This window comes from Salvelinus sp. IW2-2015, unplaced genomic scaffold (genome assembly GCF_002910315.2).
Source record: "Salvelinus sp. IW2-2015 unplaced genomic scaffold, ASM291031v2 Un_scaffold1060, whole genome shotgun sequence".
Classification (NCBI taxonomy): Eukaryota; Metazoa; Chordata; class Actinopteri; order Salmoniformes; family Salmonidae; genus Salvelinus; species Salvelinus sp. IW2-2015.
In genome coordinates, this window is record NW_019942712.1 from 445,110 (window position 1) to 460,790 (window position 15,681).

The 15,681-nt window shown below is 42.2% G+C and overlaps 1 protein-coding gene across 1 annotated transcript in view; it reads left to right on the plus strand.

Moving 5' to 3' along the window:
• The window catches only part of LOC112069628 (glucosidase 2 subunit beta), a 76,692-nt gene that overhangs the window by 13,556 nt on the left and 47,455 nt on the right, over positions 1-15,681 (plus strand). Inside the window, exon 7 of the mRNA XM_024136982.2 lies at positions 10,581-10,653. Coding sequence (XP_023992750.2) covers positions 10,581-10,653 — 73 coding nt within the window. The remainder of the gene's footprint in view (positions 1-10,580; positions 10,654-15,681) is intronic.

A 15,681-nucleotide genomic window follows, 5' to 3' on the forward strand; every position in this document is an offset into this window, starting at 1 on the left:
CTATATTTAAGCAAAAAGGCACGAGAGGGTGTGGTATATGGCCAATACACCACGGCTAAGGGCTGTTCTTAGGCACGACGGATGGACACCAACCTTAGCCGTGGTATATTGGCCATATATCACAAACCCCCGGGGTGCCTTAATGCAATTATAAACTGGTTACCAACGTAATTAGAGCAGTAAAAATACATGTTTTGTCATACCCGTTGTATATACGGTCTGATATACCACGGCTGTCAGCCAATCAGCATTCAGGGCTCGAACCCCCCAGTTTATAATTGCATGCATTACCTCTGCTTGTAGTAGATCTCATGCCTCCTTGTTGCCAGTTCCTGGAGTGGTYACCTGAACTGGCAAGTCCCACCTCTGTTAAGCAGGGCTGTGAATGTCCTTCTGTTTCATCTACGTCCTTATTGATTGCTCAAGGGCCTAAACATTTCAGACTGCCTTTCCCTTCCCAGCTACAACCAAACATGATGATATTTTAAGCTATCACATTCCACACCACTAAAGCGTGAAACACAACAAAAATAGGTACTTATCAKAGTGGGAGGCCGTTCCTTCTCTTGCGAGAACAAAAGCGTTAGCTGCTGCATGCCGACCCGGTAGTGACGAACCTAACTATTTTTTATTTGTAGAATCGCAATGCTCGTCAGTGGCCAACAAAAAGTGCATGATCGTCGTACATGCACGGATGAGCAAGTCACTCTTCATATGTAGGCTATGGGATGGTAGCTAGGTAAGTGTACAGACACAACACTAAATACTTCCCCCAAGCTAGGAGCTAGTAATGACAGTATAATTAAATCACAATGGATTAGCTAGTTTCCAAGCAACGGCTGCCGAGTTAGTGCAGTGTCCTTAGCTAGCTAGCTATGTTGTGCTAGGTAGCGAATATGCTAACGTTAGCTAGCTAGCATAACATTTGGCTATTGGCTGCCACTGGCATTAGGGGATTATGGAGACTGTATTCAATTGTATTCAATTGTTCTTCATCATCTTGCTAGGTAGTTATCTAGCTGAGGCCATCTAGCTAGTAACAACAAGGGTTTATTCCACAAAATAACAACATTAGCGCAGATAGCTTGGAATCTAGACCATAAGCAATGCGCACATATACTCTATGCATTGCCAAACAGCGCTACTGCCACCTGCTGGTTTGGAGTATTTTAACAAGGCTGAGTGTCTGACTAGTTCTAAGGTCTTTGCTGTGTGAAACAGAAAAGAGATTGACTGCCAACATTCTGTTCAGAGGTGCTAAATACTGTCGGGGAGGCAAACGTTTGACAATCCTACCGGTGTGTCGGATCTTTAACATTTAAACCAGATTCCTAGTAAATGAAATATATTATCTTCAATCAATTATTTATTTACTCTGCATGGTTGCTTTTAGTCCTCTTCAGCATGGCGAATAAAACAAAAATATAATCTAACAAAAAATAAACCATAGTTAATATACCAAGTTCACAGACATTATGGCCAGTAAGAAGTCTTCTGATTGTAGGAACTTTTGATTCCTCCCATCATGGGCCAAACAGTCAAGCTCAGCATTTTAACTCTTAAAGATATAGGCCTTTATCCAGTCAGGACCAAGCTAAAAACCCTCCAAAGGGTAACAAAGAATGAGATTGATGGGGATTAAATGATCAATATAAACAGAAGTATCCCTTTAATAAAGAAACATTGACCCTTCATACCATCTCGTCTGTCTTTTTATATCTGTACATGTCAATATGTAGCCAAAGGTGGGATATACCAACACAGGGGCAAGTAGACATTATGGTTCCCACATTGCCTGTGGGTTGCCTTTTTCTGAGCCAAAATGGAGTCTTCTCCTTTGATTACCGCTGCAGTTGATCAAGGCCGTCTCTGGGGGTTCWWATGCAGATATTGGGGATGSCCGTGTTATATTGGTGCCCTCAAAGGCACCAATATAATGGCGGCAAAGCGACGTGTGTCAGGGGGCAATGACTCCGGGAGGATTTAATGGAATAAAGACATAAAAAAGGACTGTGTGGTATTGACTCCATGGGTTAGCGGTTTGTCTTTGGAAATGTAATGGGGAATATATATATWTTTTTTTTGAGTGATGCATGTTAGGAACGGGTGATCAATTGACTTACAAGTGCACACACAGACATTTTGGTTGTTGTTGACAAGCTGCCTATGTTAACAGTTTTCGAGCAGCGCTGCGAATGAACAGTGAAGCGTGTTAGCCATCTTCGATCATCATAGGCTAATCTCAAGCCTTTTTATTATATATAGAGATTTTTTTATTCTGTCACTGTTCCTATTGAGGGAAACCGATCCTTCAAAAGCTTCTATCAAGTCCTAATACATGCAAGATACCTCAACACAACTCCTTCCACAACAGATGTACACTATCATGTGAGATCGTATTAGGCGGATTAACGTGCGTACACATTGACTTTAGTCTATTAGCGTTCCTAGATCTCTATCTTAACCTCTGGCGGCGGTAATATAGCTTTTTAAAGGGAAAATTTCACACATTGTTTTGACAGAGCGCGGACTGCATTACCCGAGTCATCACATTTTCTTTTATTATATTTTTTTCTCTTCCCAATTAGCTAGGCTAACCGATGTTGCTCAGCATTCACAGTCTTAATGGGAGGTCTTTGTCTGGCAAAGAATGTTGGGAGATTTGTGGTTTAATCCACCTTGAATAACAAAGCAGGGCACGTTAGTGGGGAGGAGGGGGCGGGAGCACTGATTGCATGGGTTGTTTTAAAGAACCTTCTTCCTAATGTCCGTGGTATTGGGTTCACAAGGAGGTCGGCAGTCGCCCCCCCCCAATCTTCCCATAAATACAGAAAGTAGTCTACATGCACCATATTATCCTTCCCCCACAAACCCCTGGATATTAATAGCACTAGAGTTGAATGGCGGGAACCCGGTTACCGGGATTTACTGCCCAAAACCACTCCCTTTTCCCGGGATAAATAACTGCGAAAAAACGGTCAATTATTTTAAATTATTTATATGAGCAGCATGGCGTGAAATGGAACTGTTAAAATGATATGCACTGTCTACATCTGGCTTCTCTATGGCCTCTGCCTGAGAGAACGCTCAGGGTAGGGGACAGACAGCCCATCTTAGAATGGAGCGCAGTTCACGATGCATGTAGACCCATCTTATCATGGTAACTTTTTCTCTTGTGACAGGTAGGCCTACATTTGCTGTAGCATAGCCTATGCTACAGTAATGTAAAGACAGAATGCGGGTCTATTTTAACCCATCTCCATCTGACTTTCGGTTGTCACCTTGTTTTTGTTTTTTTTGAATTATGAAAATTGTTATTTTTGTAATAGCAGCTACAGACTTTTAAAACAAACAGCCTATCACTCGAATATCGTTTCTTTAAATCAGTTTCTCGCTTCTTTAAATCAGTTTCTCGCAGTCTTTCTCTCTCTCCATCAACATTCAAATTGCATCCAAAATAGATCATCCTGTTCTAGGTTGATATATATATAGCCCTATACACATTGATGTCCTAGCCTCAGGTAATACATTCAATGCAGTATTGCCCTTATATTTAGCTAATTAATGCATAATAAGATTCTAACTTACAGCCTTTCTCTTGTGCAATACGTACCTGTGCTCCACTGGCCTCTCCTTAAAACAACTATTTTATCCTACGTATTGGATAATGGGCTTGGGCTCATTTAAATATCATTAATGTGTGGCTCATAACATATTAAATATACTGTATGGCTCATCAGGCCCAGGTAGCATCAGGTTAGAATTGTCACGCTGATCAAAACTCTTAACCACCCTAAATAGCACTGCCCCATATGCAAGTCTTCGCTCTGTCCCGTTGTATTGAAGTGTGTCATGGTCCGATGTGGAGTTACAGTTGAAGACAGAAGTTTACATACACTTATGTTGGAGTCATTATAACTCGTTTTTTAACCACGCCACACATTTCTTGTTAACAAACTATAGCTTTGGCAAGTCTGTTAGTACATCTACTTTGTYCATGACACAAGTCATTTTTCCAACAGTTGTTTACAGACAGATTATTCCACTTATTAAGTGTGATACASTMWKASTGTATCACACATCCAGTGGGTCAGAAGTTTACATACACTAAGTTGACTGTGCCTTTAAACAGCTTGGAAAAATCCAGAAAATGATGTCATGGCTTTAGAAGCTTCTGATAGGCTAATTGACATAATTTGAGTCAATTGGAGGTGTACCTGGGGATGTATTTCAAGGCCTACCTTCAAACTCGGTGCCTCTTTGCTTGACATCATGGGAAAATCAAAAGAAATCAGCCAAGATCTCAGAAACAATTGTAGACCTCCACAAGTCTGGTTCATCCAAACCCCTGAAGGTACCACGTTCATCTGTACAACCAATAGTACGCAAGTATAAACACCATGGGACCACGCAGCCGTCATACCGCTCAGGAAGGAGACGTGTTRTGTCTCCTAGAGATTAATGTACTTTGGTGCGAAAAGTGCAAATCAATCCCAGAACAACAGCAAAGGACCTTGTGAAGATGCTGGAGGAAACAGGTACAAAAGTATCTATATCCACAGTAAAATGAGTCCAATATCGACATAACCTGAAAGGCCGCTCAGCAAGGAAGAAGCCACTGCTCCAAAACCGCCATTTAAAAGCCAGTCTACGGTTTGCAACTGCACATGGGGACAAAGATAATACTTTTTGGAGACATGTCCTCCTGGTCTGATGAAACAAAAATAGAACTGTTTGGTCATAATGACCATCGTTATGTTTGAAGGAAAAAGGGGGAGACTTGCAAGTCGAAGAACACCATCCCAACCGTGAAGCACGGGGGTGGCAGCATCATGTTGTGGGGGTGCTTTGCTGCAGGAGGGACTGGTGCACTTCACAAAATAGATGGCATCATGAGGAAGGAAATTATGTGGATATATTGAAGCGACATCAGTCACAAAGTTAAAGCTTGGTCGCAAATMGGTCTTCCAAATGGACAATGACCCCGAGCATACTTCCAAAGTTGTGGCAAAATGGCTTAAGGACAATAACGTTAAAGTATTGGAGTGGCCATCACAAAGCGCTGACCTCAATCCTATAGAAAATTTGTGGGCAGAACTGAAAAAGCATGTGCGAGCAAGGAGGCCTACAAACCTGACTCAGTTACACCAGCTCTGTCAGAAGGAATGGGCCAAAATTTACCCAACTTATTGTGGGAAGATTGTGGAAGGCTACCAGAAACATTTGACCAAAGTTCAACAATTTAAAGGCAATGCTACCAAATACTAATTGAGTGTATGTAAACTTCTGACCCACTTTGAATGTGATGAAAGAAATATAAGCTGAAATAAATCATTCTCTCTACTATTATTCTGACATTTCACATTCTTAAAATAAAGTGGTGATCCTAACTGAACTAAGACAGGGAATTTTTACTAGGATTAAATGTCAAGAATTGTGAAAAACTGAGTTTTAAATGTATTTGGCTAAGGTGTTTGTAAACTTCCGACTTCAACTGTACATGGGTCCACTCAGAGTTCTAGGGGTTTCCTCAAGTTGATGGCTATTCCAGCGACTGACCTGATTTTTGACTTTGGAGCGTCAGCGAGCTGCCTTACTGCATGTTTTCTAAAGGTCCACATTTGTCCATGAAGCCAGCAGGACTTGGTTTAAAAGCACGTCAAGTGCACTTGACACCCGAGAGCAAGACATTGATTCCATTCTATTATTGTGACAAAATGTTCAYAATATATTATTATGGCAAGGATTCTTAACATACAGTACCAGTCAAAAGTTTGGACACGCCTACTCATTCCAGGGTTTTTCTTWATTTTTTTTACTATTTTCTACATTGTAGAATAATAGTGAAGACATCAAAACTATGAAATAAAACATATGGAATCATGTAGTAACCAACAAAGTGTTAAACAAATCAAATTATATTTTATATTTGAGGTTCTTCAAAGTAGCCACTCTTTTCCTTGATCACAGCTTTGCACACTCTTGGCATTCTCTCAACCAGCTGAATGAGGTAGTCACCTGGAATGCATTTCATTTAACAGGTGTGGCTTGTTAATTAATTTATGGAATTTTTTTGCTTCTTAATGCGTTTGAGCCAATAAGTTGTGTTGTGACAAGGTAGGGTTGGTATATAAAAGATAGCCCTATTTGGTAAATTACCAAGTCCATATTATGTCAAGAACAGCTCAAATAAGCAAAGAGAAATGACAGTCCATCATTACTTTAAGACATGAAGGTCAGTCTATCTGGAAAATTTCAAGAACGTTTTTGAATGTTTCTTTAAATGCAGTCGTAAAAACCATCAAGCTCTATGATGAAACTGCCTCTCATGAGGACCGCCAGAGGAAAGGAAGACCCAGAGTTACCTCTGCTGCAGAGGATAAGTTCATTAGCGTTAACTGCACCTCAGATTGCAGCCCAAATAAATGCTTCACAGAGTTCAAGTAACAGACACATCTCAACATCAACTGTTCAGAGGAGACTGCATGAACCAGGCCTTCATGGACGAATTGCTGCAAAGAAAACACTTCTTAAGGACACCAACGAGAAGAAGGGACTCGCTTTGGCCAAGAAACACGAGCAATGGACATTAGACCGGTGGAAATCTGTCCTTTGGTCTGATGAGTCCAAATTTGAGATTTCTGGTTCCAACCGCCGTGTCTCTGTGAGATGCAGAGTAGGTGAACGGATGATCTCCGCATGTGTGGTTCCCACCTTGAAGCGTGGAGGTGTRATGGTGTTGGGGTGCTTTGCTGGTGACACTGTCAGTGATTTATTTAGAATTCAAGGCACACTTAACCAGCATGGCTACCACAGCATTCTGCAGCGATACGCCATCCTATCTGGTTTGCTGTTAGTGGGACTATAATTTGTTTTTCAACAGGACAATGACCCAAAACACACCTTCAGGCTGTGTAAGGGCTATTTGACCAAGGAGAGTGATGGAGTGCTGCATCAGATGACCTGGCCTCCACAATCACCCGACCTCAACCCAATTGAGATGGTTTGGGATGAGTTGGACCTCTGAGTGAAGGAAAAGCAGCCAACAAGTGCTAAGCATGTGTGGGAACTCCTTCAAGACTGTTGGAAAAGCATTCCAGGTGAAGGTGGTTGAGAGAATGCCAAGAGTGTGCAACGCTGTCATCAAGGCAAAGGTTGGCTACTTTGAAGAATCGCAAATATATTTTGATTTAACACTTTGTTGGTTACTACATGATTCCATATGTGTTATTTCATAGTTTTGATGTCTTCACTATTGTTCTACAATATAGAAAATAGTACTAATAAAGAAAAACCCTTGAATGAGTAGTAGTGTCCAAACTTTTGACTGGTACTCTATTTGAAGTTTATATACGAATTTCCCTCAGTGCTGATTTCATTTGGCTTTTGTTGCTTTTGTGCCCCTCTCATGGAAGTCTTCCGTTCCCTCCCGTCTCATGGAAGTCTTCCGTTCCCTCCCGTCTCATGGAAGTCTTCCGTGCCCTCCCGTCTCATGGAAGTCTTCCGTGCCCTCTCGTCTCATGGAAGTCTTCCGTGCCCTCCCGTCTCATGGAAGTCTTCCGTATTAACCCCTGGAACAAAGAAGCTCCCTGAATGATTTGTTACATGTACTGCAGGTATAGATCTTAAGGGCCCATCTGATGTGTTCCATTCTCTCTCTTCTCTCCCTTTACTTTAAGAGCTCTCGGTGTGCAATCACTACGGTAACGCTCCACGGATGACTGATGGTCTCCATTAGTAAACATAGAGAGCTATATGTGCCGTCTGCCAGGAGAGCCAGTGCCTCCGAACTCACTTCCCTCCCTCCCTCCCTCACTCTGCCTTCCACTCTCACTTTTTCTTTATCTCTCTCTGCCTCACTCCCACTCACTTCCTCCCCCTCTCTCTCGCACTCTCGCTTCATCCTTCTCTTTCTCTCTCTCTCACTATCTCCCCCCATTGTACGGCTCTGGCTGCTACAGCTCTGCAGTGAACGGAGGAATGAGATTGTCTCCCACAAGATGAGTGGAAGAAAGGATGGAGAGAGCAGAGGGACTGCAGCAGGGTGGGACGTCAGGATGGAGAGAGCAGAGGGACTGCAGCAGGGAGGGATATCAGGATGGAGAGAGCAGAGGGACTGCAGCAGGGTGGGATATCAGGATGGAGAGAGCAGAGGGACTGCAGCAGGGAGGGACGTCAGGATGGAGAGAGCAGAGGGACTGCAGCAGGGTGGGACGTCAGGATGGAGAGAGCAGAGGGACTGCAGATGGGTGGAGAATGTCAAGCAGCAGGGAGGGATATCAATCAATCAAATGTATTTATGAAGCGCTTTTTACATTAGCAGATGTCACAAAGTGCTGTACAGAAATGCCAGCAGCTGAAACACAGGAAATGTCTTTGAAATGACAGATACAGAATATGTTGCGTTTGCAAGAGGACATCACCTCACCATGTTACCATGAACCCATGCAACAGTTGAATACATGGACAGGTTTCCATGAGATAGGGATAAAAGGCATATTATTTCCTGAAGCTGAAAGCAGTCTATGGACCAGGAAAGGCAGCAGTCCTTGATTTGGTTAGCAGTGTTGGTGACAGTGGCTAAGTAAACAAACCCACAACATGGTACTTGTCCATAGACTGCTTACACAAATTAGTAATTTTGTAATTTGGGTGAACTGTCACTTTAAATTCAGAGTTGACATAAAATGTAGTTCCTCGTTTAATGATTCTTCCTCCTTTTTGAGTTTTGTGAACTTTTGGAATCTTTGAACAAAGGTCGGGGTGAATTCCACATTCAATTCTAATTAGAATCTCTCTCCCTGTAAATTACATTTAATTCAATTCAAATTCCAGGTCAGTCTTTGAATTCAGAGATAATTAAATTCCTCTCAATTCCAATGTTTGGTAAATTCCAAGAATTCAATTCCAAATTCATTATCCTTAACAATTCCACAAATTCCAATTCTAATTAAATTCCCTCAGGCTGAACACTGTACTGTCACTGTTCAGATAGCCGAGCTATACTGGAAATATAGAAATACAAGTTGAACTGATTTAAAACAAATCCTGCAGCCAATGTTTGATACTTTGTCCATTAAATCCATTTAGTGGGAAATGTAAAAATACTGAATTCCAAAGATGAAATGTTTTTTACAATTTCAATAAAAAAAAAAGTCAAAATAGTCTAATCAATTAAATTCCATAACTTGAAGATTGTTGAAATTTGAAATACAATTCAAATTACATTCTCCACTTCATGAGTGAAATCAAGAATTGAATTGGAATTTCAAGTTAAATAGGAATTGACCTTAACCCTGGATCTATAGATTTAAGATAAATAAATCCAATTCATTCACTGTTCATATTTTTCTCTGTTAAACATCTAAACACAGGGATTCTTAATGCAGCACACTGTATGGTGGGAAAAATGGCTAATTTCACAATTAGCTTTTCCATAATTAGCCAAATCATGTACAGAAAGCTAATTATGGCGGATGTGTAATTAGCATTATGTAAAGTGCTTCTTTCTACATCTTTGGGGCAATCAGTTTGCCCCTTTTTAGATTCCCAGCTTTTGAGTCAATGATAAGGAATTGGTTTAGTCGTGAATGGAGGTCAACTTCCCCCCTTTCTTGCTCATCTCGTTTCTTGTGATCGGAAAGTGAATGTGGCCCCCGTGGTTCGGTGAAGGAGAACGGGAGTGCGGGAGTGTAGCCTTTTTCCAGTGCCTGAAAACTAGGGCGAATGGCGAACAGAGGGGAAATCATGTCATTATACTGCCGTACAGCACAAAGCGCCCTGATTGCATTCTGGATCCTGACACATTTTTATGTTTTATTTTTTATTTATTTTTTACAGTAGAACCAAATGTTCTCTCAGCATGACTGACTCATCGCCTGATTGCCCAAGCACTGGGTGAACCCCCCTCCCTCCCTACCCTCATCCTCTCTCCCTCCCTCCCCTCCCTCCCCRCAGCCCATCCTACATCCCTCATTTCCCTTCGTACCTCCCTCCCTCCTTAATCTTTTGTCTCGCCCATTCAACCTCAGAATGGCACACATACACAATCCATGTCTCAATTGTCTCAAGGCTTAACAATCCTTCTTTAACCTGGATTCACCTGGTCAGTCTATCATGGAACGAGTTACGAATGTTTTGTTAACTAAGTGTATTTTTATTTTATTTTATTTAACCTTTATTTACCTAGGCAAGTTAGTTAAGAACAAATTCTAATTTACAATGACGGCCTACCCCGGCCAACCCCGGACGACCCTGGGCCAATTGTTTGCTGTCCTATGGGACTCCCAATCACATCCGGATGTGATACAGCCTAGATTCGAACCAGSGACTGTAGTGACACCTCTTGCACTGAGATGCAGTGCCTTAGACTGCTGTGCCACTCGGGAGCCACGTATATTTGATATAGTTAAAGGGGAATTCCCACCACCACAATTGAAATTTGAGTAAAATTGTTTTGTCACTCAATGACTTATTACCGTTTTCACTGAAGGTGAGATTTCACAGTTCACAACTATGGAGCCTAGAACGTTATCAGGTGATTCCACAGTAACCCTATTGCTACATTGTTGTGTTCACAGGTCCCACAAGTCACTATAGGCCTGAGTCTCCAATCAGCGTTTTCAAAGAGTTGGACAGCAATAGAGATGGAAGGTAAAGAACCTCAACGTTTACATTGACTGTGTATATATACTACCAAACATGCAGTGTTACCAAGGTTACCTGCAGTGTTTCCTCTGGAAATTGTTGTAGCAGTGGAGGGGAAAAAGTCGTAGAGGGGAGAGGTTTCCCTTTTCCCGGGGACATTTTATGTACAAAGACTGAGAAGTTCAATTACATTCTACTACTAACATTATACTTGCACCATCTAAAATATCATTTCCATCTCCAGAAATGGGATTAATTAACATATTGTTCAAAATTATGTTAAAATTATTTTAATATGTTGGACRATGCATATGGTCTACAGTATATTAGCAATAAGCATGATCACCTGTGGCCCAAATGATGCTGCGTAGTGTTTTTATAAATATATAGGCTGAAGCATGYGGTTTGCCTATCTGTAAATACCATGGGCTGCTAATAAACTAGATCTTAAATGGGTTGTTTTAACTAGTTACCATGCATTAATGCATTTTAGTTTTGTCAATTAGAAACAGCGTTCTTAAACGCTTCCTTCAGAATAAACTTTGCATATCTTATCAGGTTATTAAGATACGCCACCTATCAGGATTAGCTTATTTTGACTAATATGGTGTTCAAACAAGGCTGACAAAATCAAAACTGRCGACCAACTGTATTATCTACCTTCGATACAATGATTGATTGTACCTCTTTCGTTGCGGTCAATAAGAAAAATGGTCAACTCATAGGCCTCATTCATCTTGGAATGCATATCCTCCTCCCATTCTTTCGTCTCCCAACTCTGTCGCTGAGTGTCATTTGTCTCTGTGAACATCCCCTCCCGTTCAACCATCCCACCTTGGGTCGTTTGTGCTCCCTCAGCATCGGAAAGCATTTCATTGCCTTGTTTGCGTTGCATAATCTGCCGCCTCAAAGGCTTCGACTGACCCGTTTTCACCCAGCGAGACTTCTAACGCTCTGCTGTGGGCAGTGTTTAACCTCCTCTGTCTGCTGTGGGCAGTGTTTAACCTGCTGTGGGCAGTGTTTAACCTCCTCTGTCTGCTGTGGGCTGGCTGGTTAACGCTCCTCTGTCTGCTTGTGCGGCAGTGTTTAAAACCTGCTGTGGCAGTGTTTATACTCTGGTCTGTCTGCTGTGGGCAGTGTTTAACTCCTCTGTCCTGCTGTGGGCAGTGTTTACCTGCTGTGGGCAGTGTTTAACCTCCTCTGTCTGCTGTGGGCAGTGTTTAACCTCTGTCTGTCTGCTGTGGGCTGTGTTTAACCTCCTCTGTCTGCTGTGGGCTGTGTTTAACCTCCTCTGTCTGCTGTGGGCTGTGTTTAACCTCCTCTGTCTGCTGTGGGCTGTGTTTAACCTCTGTCTGCTGTGGGCAGTGTTTAACCTCCTCTGTCTGCTTCATGGAGAATGGCTACAGTTTTTCCTCCCAGTGAGATGTGAACATTTCCCTTCACAGGCTTGCAGAAAAATCAACCGAGTTTCCAATGAGCCGGTACCTCCCCTTCCTCATCCACCCACATTCCCCCCCCACTGCCTCTGAAAGAAATCAATACTGTGCAAGCTAACTAGGCGTATTCTCTGGGACAGGATGGCCCCGGGATTGTAAACTAAACATGCTATAAAACATATGGCCGCATCAGAAGGAAATGCTTGTGCAGCTTTTATTTAGCTAGTGGCGCTGTGGTTAATGACTTCCTGAGTCTCTTGATGTACACCATTATTCAGCCTGCGTCTGTCCCCTCCCCATCGCTGATGTTCAGGGAGCTCGGCTTAAAACAAACACACTACTAAGCTGAAAATATATTACGCTTGTTTTTAGTCCGATATTTGTTACAGTCAATCCGTCATTGGGATTCTGGGCTTAGCTCGAGGGGGGTGCCCAGGTGCCAAGCGCAATTTAGATTACTTTTGCGTATGATGTACCTGTAACTAGCACAGTTTTCCACGTACCGACTCAAAATGCTATTAATATTCACGTTGTGGACTCTTGTAAAAAAATAATAATAATAATAATAAAAAAATAAAAAAAAGTATTTCTCTTTGTTGCTAATTAGTCACCCTGAACCGCTATGCTTTTCTTAATCCTTTTGATAGGAATATATCATTATATGCAAATTCAGCGATAATTGCACTCCATTTATAGGCGGATCTCACGTGCGTTATTTATTTATTCCGTTATCGTTAATAATCACTATTGTTTTCTTAAGAACTCCGATTCCCCCTCTGAAATAAATAGGAACGTAATAAAATATAATTAAAATATAAAATATAAAATATAAAATATAATAAAATACAAAAGTCTCAGAAGCCTCCCGCCCCCCTTCACCATAAAGGTTCTCTCCAGAAGGAAGGCTTTAGATTCATGGATTTGTGCTTTTACCAGTTCAAAAAGGGAATCTGAAAGCAGATATCTGTCTTTGGTTTAGACATGGTTATGCCACATCATATGGGGCGGCAGGGTAGCCTAGTGGTTAGAGTGGAGGGGCGGCAGGGTAGCCTAGTGGTTAGAGTGTAGGGGCGGCAGGGTAGCCTAGTGGTTAGAGTGTAGAGGCGGCAGGGTAGCCTAGTGGTTAGAGCGATGGATTAGTAACCGAAAGGTTGCAAGTTGAAATCCCCGAGCTGACAAGGTAAAAATCTGTCGTTCTGCCCCTGAACAAGGCAGTTAACCCACTGTTCCCCGGTAGGCCGACATTGTAAATAAGAATTTGTTATTAACTGACTTGCCTAGTTAAATAAAGGTAAAAATAAAAAAATCATATAAAATAAGAAACTTGTCTTTTTTCTTCTTCTAAGCGTTGTCTTAGCGTTGTCTTAGCGTTGTCTTAGCGTTGTCTTAGCGTTATCTTAGCGTTGTCTAAACATGTATCGTATGTTCCTGGGTGGGTTTCTGGTTCTCTGTGTTATGTTGCCCTAAGCCTTCATAAGTACCACACACACAAACGAGTCCCAGTGCCAACAGGCTGGCAGTTGGCAGCCCAGTGCTGGATTAACTGGTACCTGTAGTGCTGCTTATAAATAGTGTGTAACAAATGCTATTGGAAACCAACCACGGCACGGTAACAGGTTGTAGTTTTGATCCCCCCTGTCTGTGTGTATGTGTGTCATCTGTGCGTGTTCGTTCACACACAGTCACATTTTCTCTGATTGAACATAACCTCCCATAGTCCCCTGCGATTGGGACTGAGGCCAGATCGCCAGCAGTATATAACCTGATTACGACACTATACAGCTCCATGTTTCCTGTAGTAGATAACCTGATATACTGTAACGCCACTATACCTCCATAGTTTCCTGTAAGTAGATCACCTGATCTAACGACACTATCCTCCATGTTTCCGGTCAGTAGAATCAACCTGACCTACGACACATACTCCTATGTTTCTGTAGTGTTATAACCTGACTACGACACTATACCTCCATGTTTCCCTGTATGTAATACCCTGATACTGCATACGACACTTATCCCCGCCATGTTTCCTGTAGTAGATACATCAACCTTCAAGTACTACGACACTATAAGCTCCTCCATGTTTCCAGTGTAGTAGAAATCATACCCTGCTACTGTCGACACTATAAACCCCTCCATTGTTTCTGATAGGTAGATACTGACTCTAACGACACTCAATACCCTCTCGTTTTCCTGTAGTAGATCACCTGACCTAACGACATATACCTCCATGTTTCCTGTATAAAGATACTGACCTAACGACACTATACAGACCTCCCTAGTTTTCCTGTAGTAGATCAAACTCTACGACGCACGAGCACTAAATCCCTCGCATGTTTCCTGTAGTAGATCACCTGACCTAACGACCTATACACCTCCATGTTTCTGTAGTAAGTATAAATCCTGAATCCTGTACGACACTATACCCTCCATGTTTCCTGTAGATATCGACTAAGACCTCTACCTGTCGTATAATCCTGACTGACACTATACCTCGCATGTTTTCCCTGTTAGATCACCTGACTACGACATCATAAATCCCTCCATGTTTTCTGTAGTAGATCACCTGACTACCGACACTATACCTCCAGTGTTCTGTACGTAGATAACCTGACTACGACGCACTATACACCCTGTTTCCTGTAGTAGATCACTGACCTACGCACTATACCTCCATGTTTCCTGTAGTAGATAACCTTGACCCTACGACACTATCTCCATGTTTCCTGTAGTCCGATAACCTGATCTACGCCCAATACCCTCCATGTTTCCTGTAGTAGATAACCTGAGCCTACGACAACTATACCCTCCATCGTTTCCTGTAGTAGATAACCTGACCTATGACACTATAACCCTCCCTGTGTTCCTGTAGTTAGATAACCTGACCTACGACACTATACCTGCCATGTTTCCTGTAGTAGATAGCACTGACCTACGACACTATCCTCCAATGTTTCCTGTAGAGATAACATCCCAATAGACCCCATCGACACTATACCCTCCATGTTGTCCTGTAGTCGATAACCGAACTACGACACTATACCCTCCATGTTTCCTGTAGTAGATAAAACGCTTGACCTACGACACTATTACCCTCTCCATGCTTTCCTGTATAGATTAACCTGACCTACGACACTTATACCTCCTCATGTTTCCTGTAGTAGATATAACCTGATCTACGCATTATACCCTCCATGTTTCCGTTAGTGTCCTGTCACGACGCCACATATGATACTCCATAGAACCTTAGTACGACGACACACAACGTATCCTTCCATGTTTCGCGTGTAATTAGACACACTGACCTACGACAACTATACCCCTCCATTCCTGTAGTAGATCAATCGATACGACACTATACCCTCCATGTTTCCTGTGTAGATAAACCTGACTACGACACTCTACCCCTGTTCCTGTAGTAGATAACCTGAACCTACACCTATAACCCTCCCTGTTTCCTGTAGTAGATCAACCTGACCTACGACACTATAACCTCCATGTTTCCTGTAGTAGATCAGCTGACCTACGACACTTACAAACCCTCCTGTTTTCTGTAGTAGATCACCTGACTACGACACTAATACCCCCATGTTTCCTG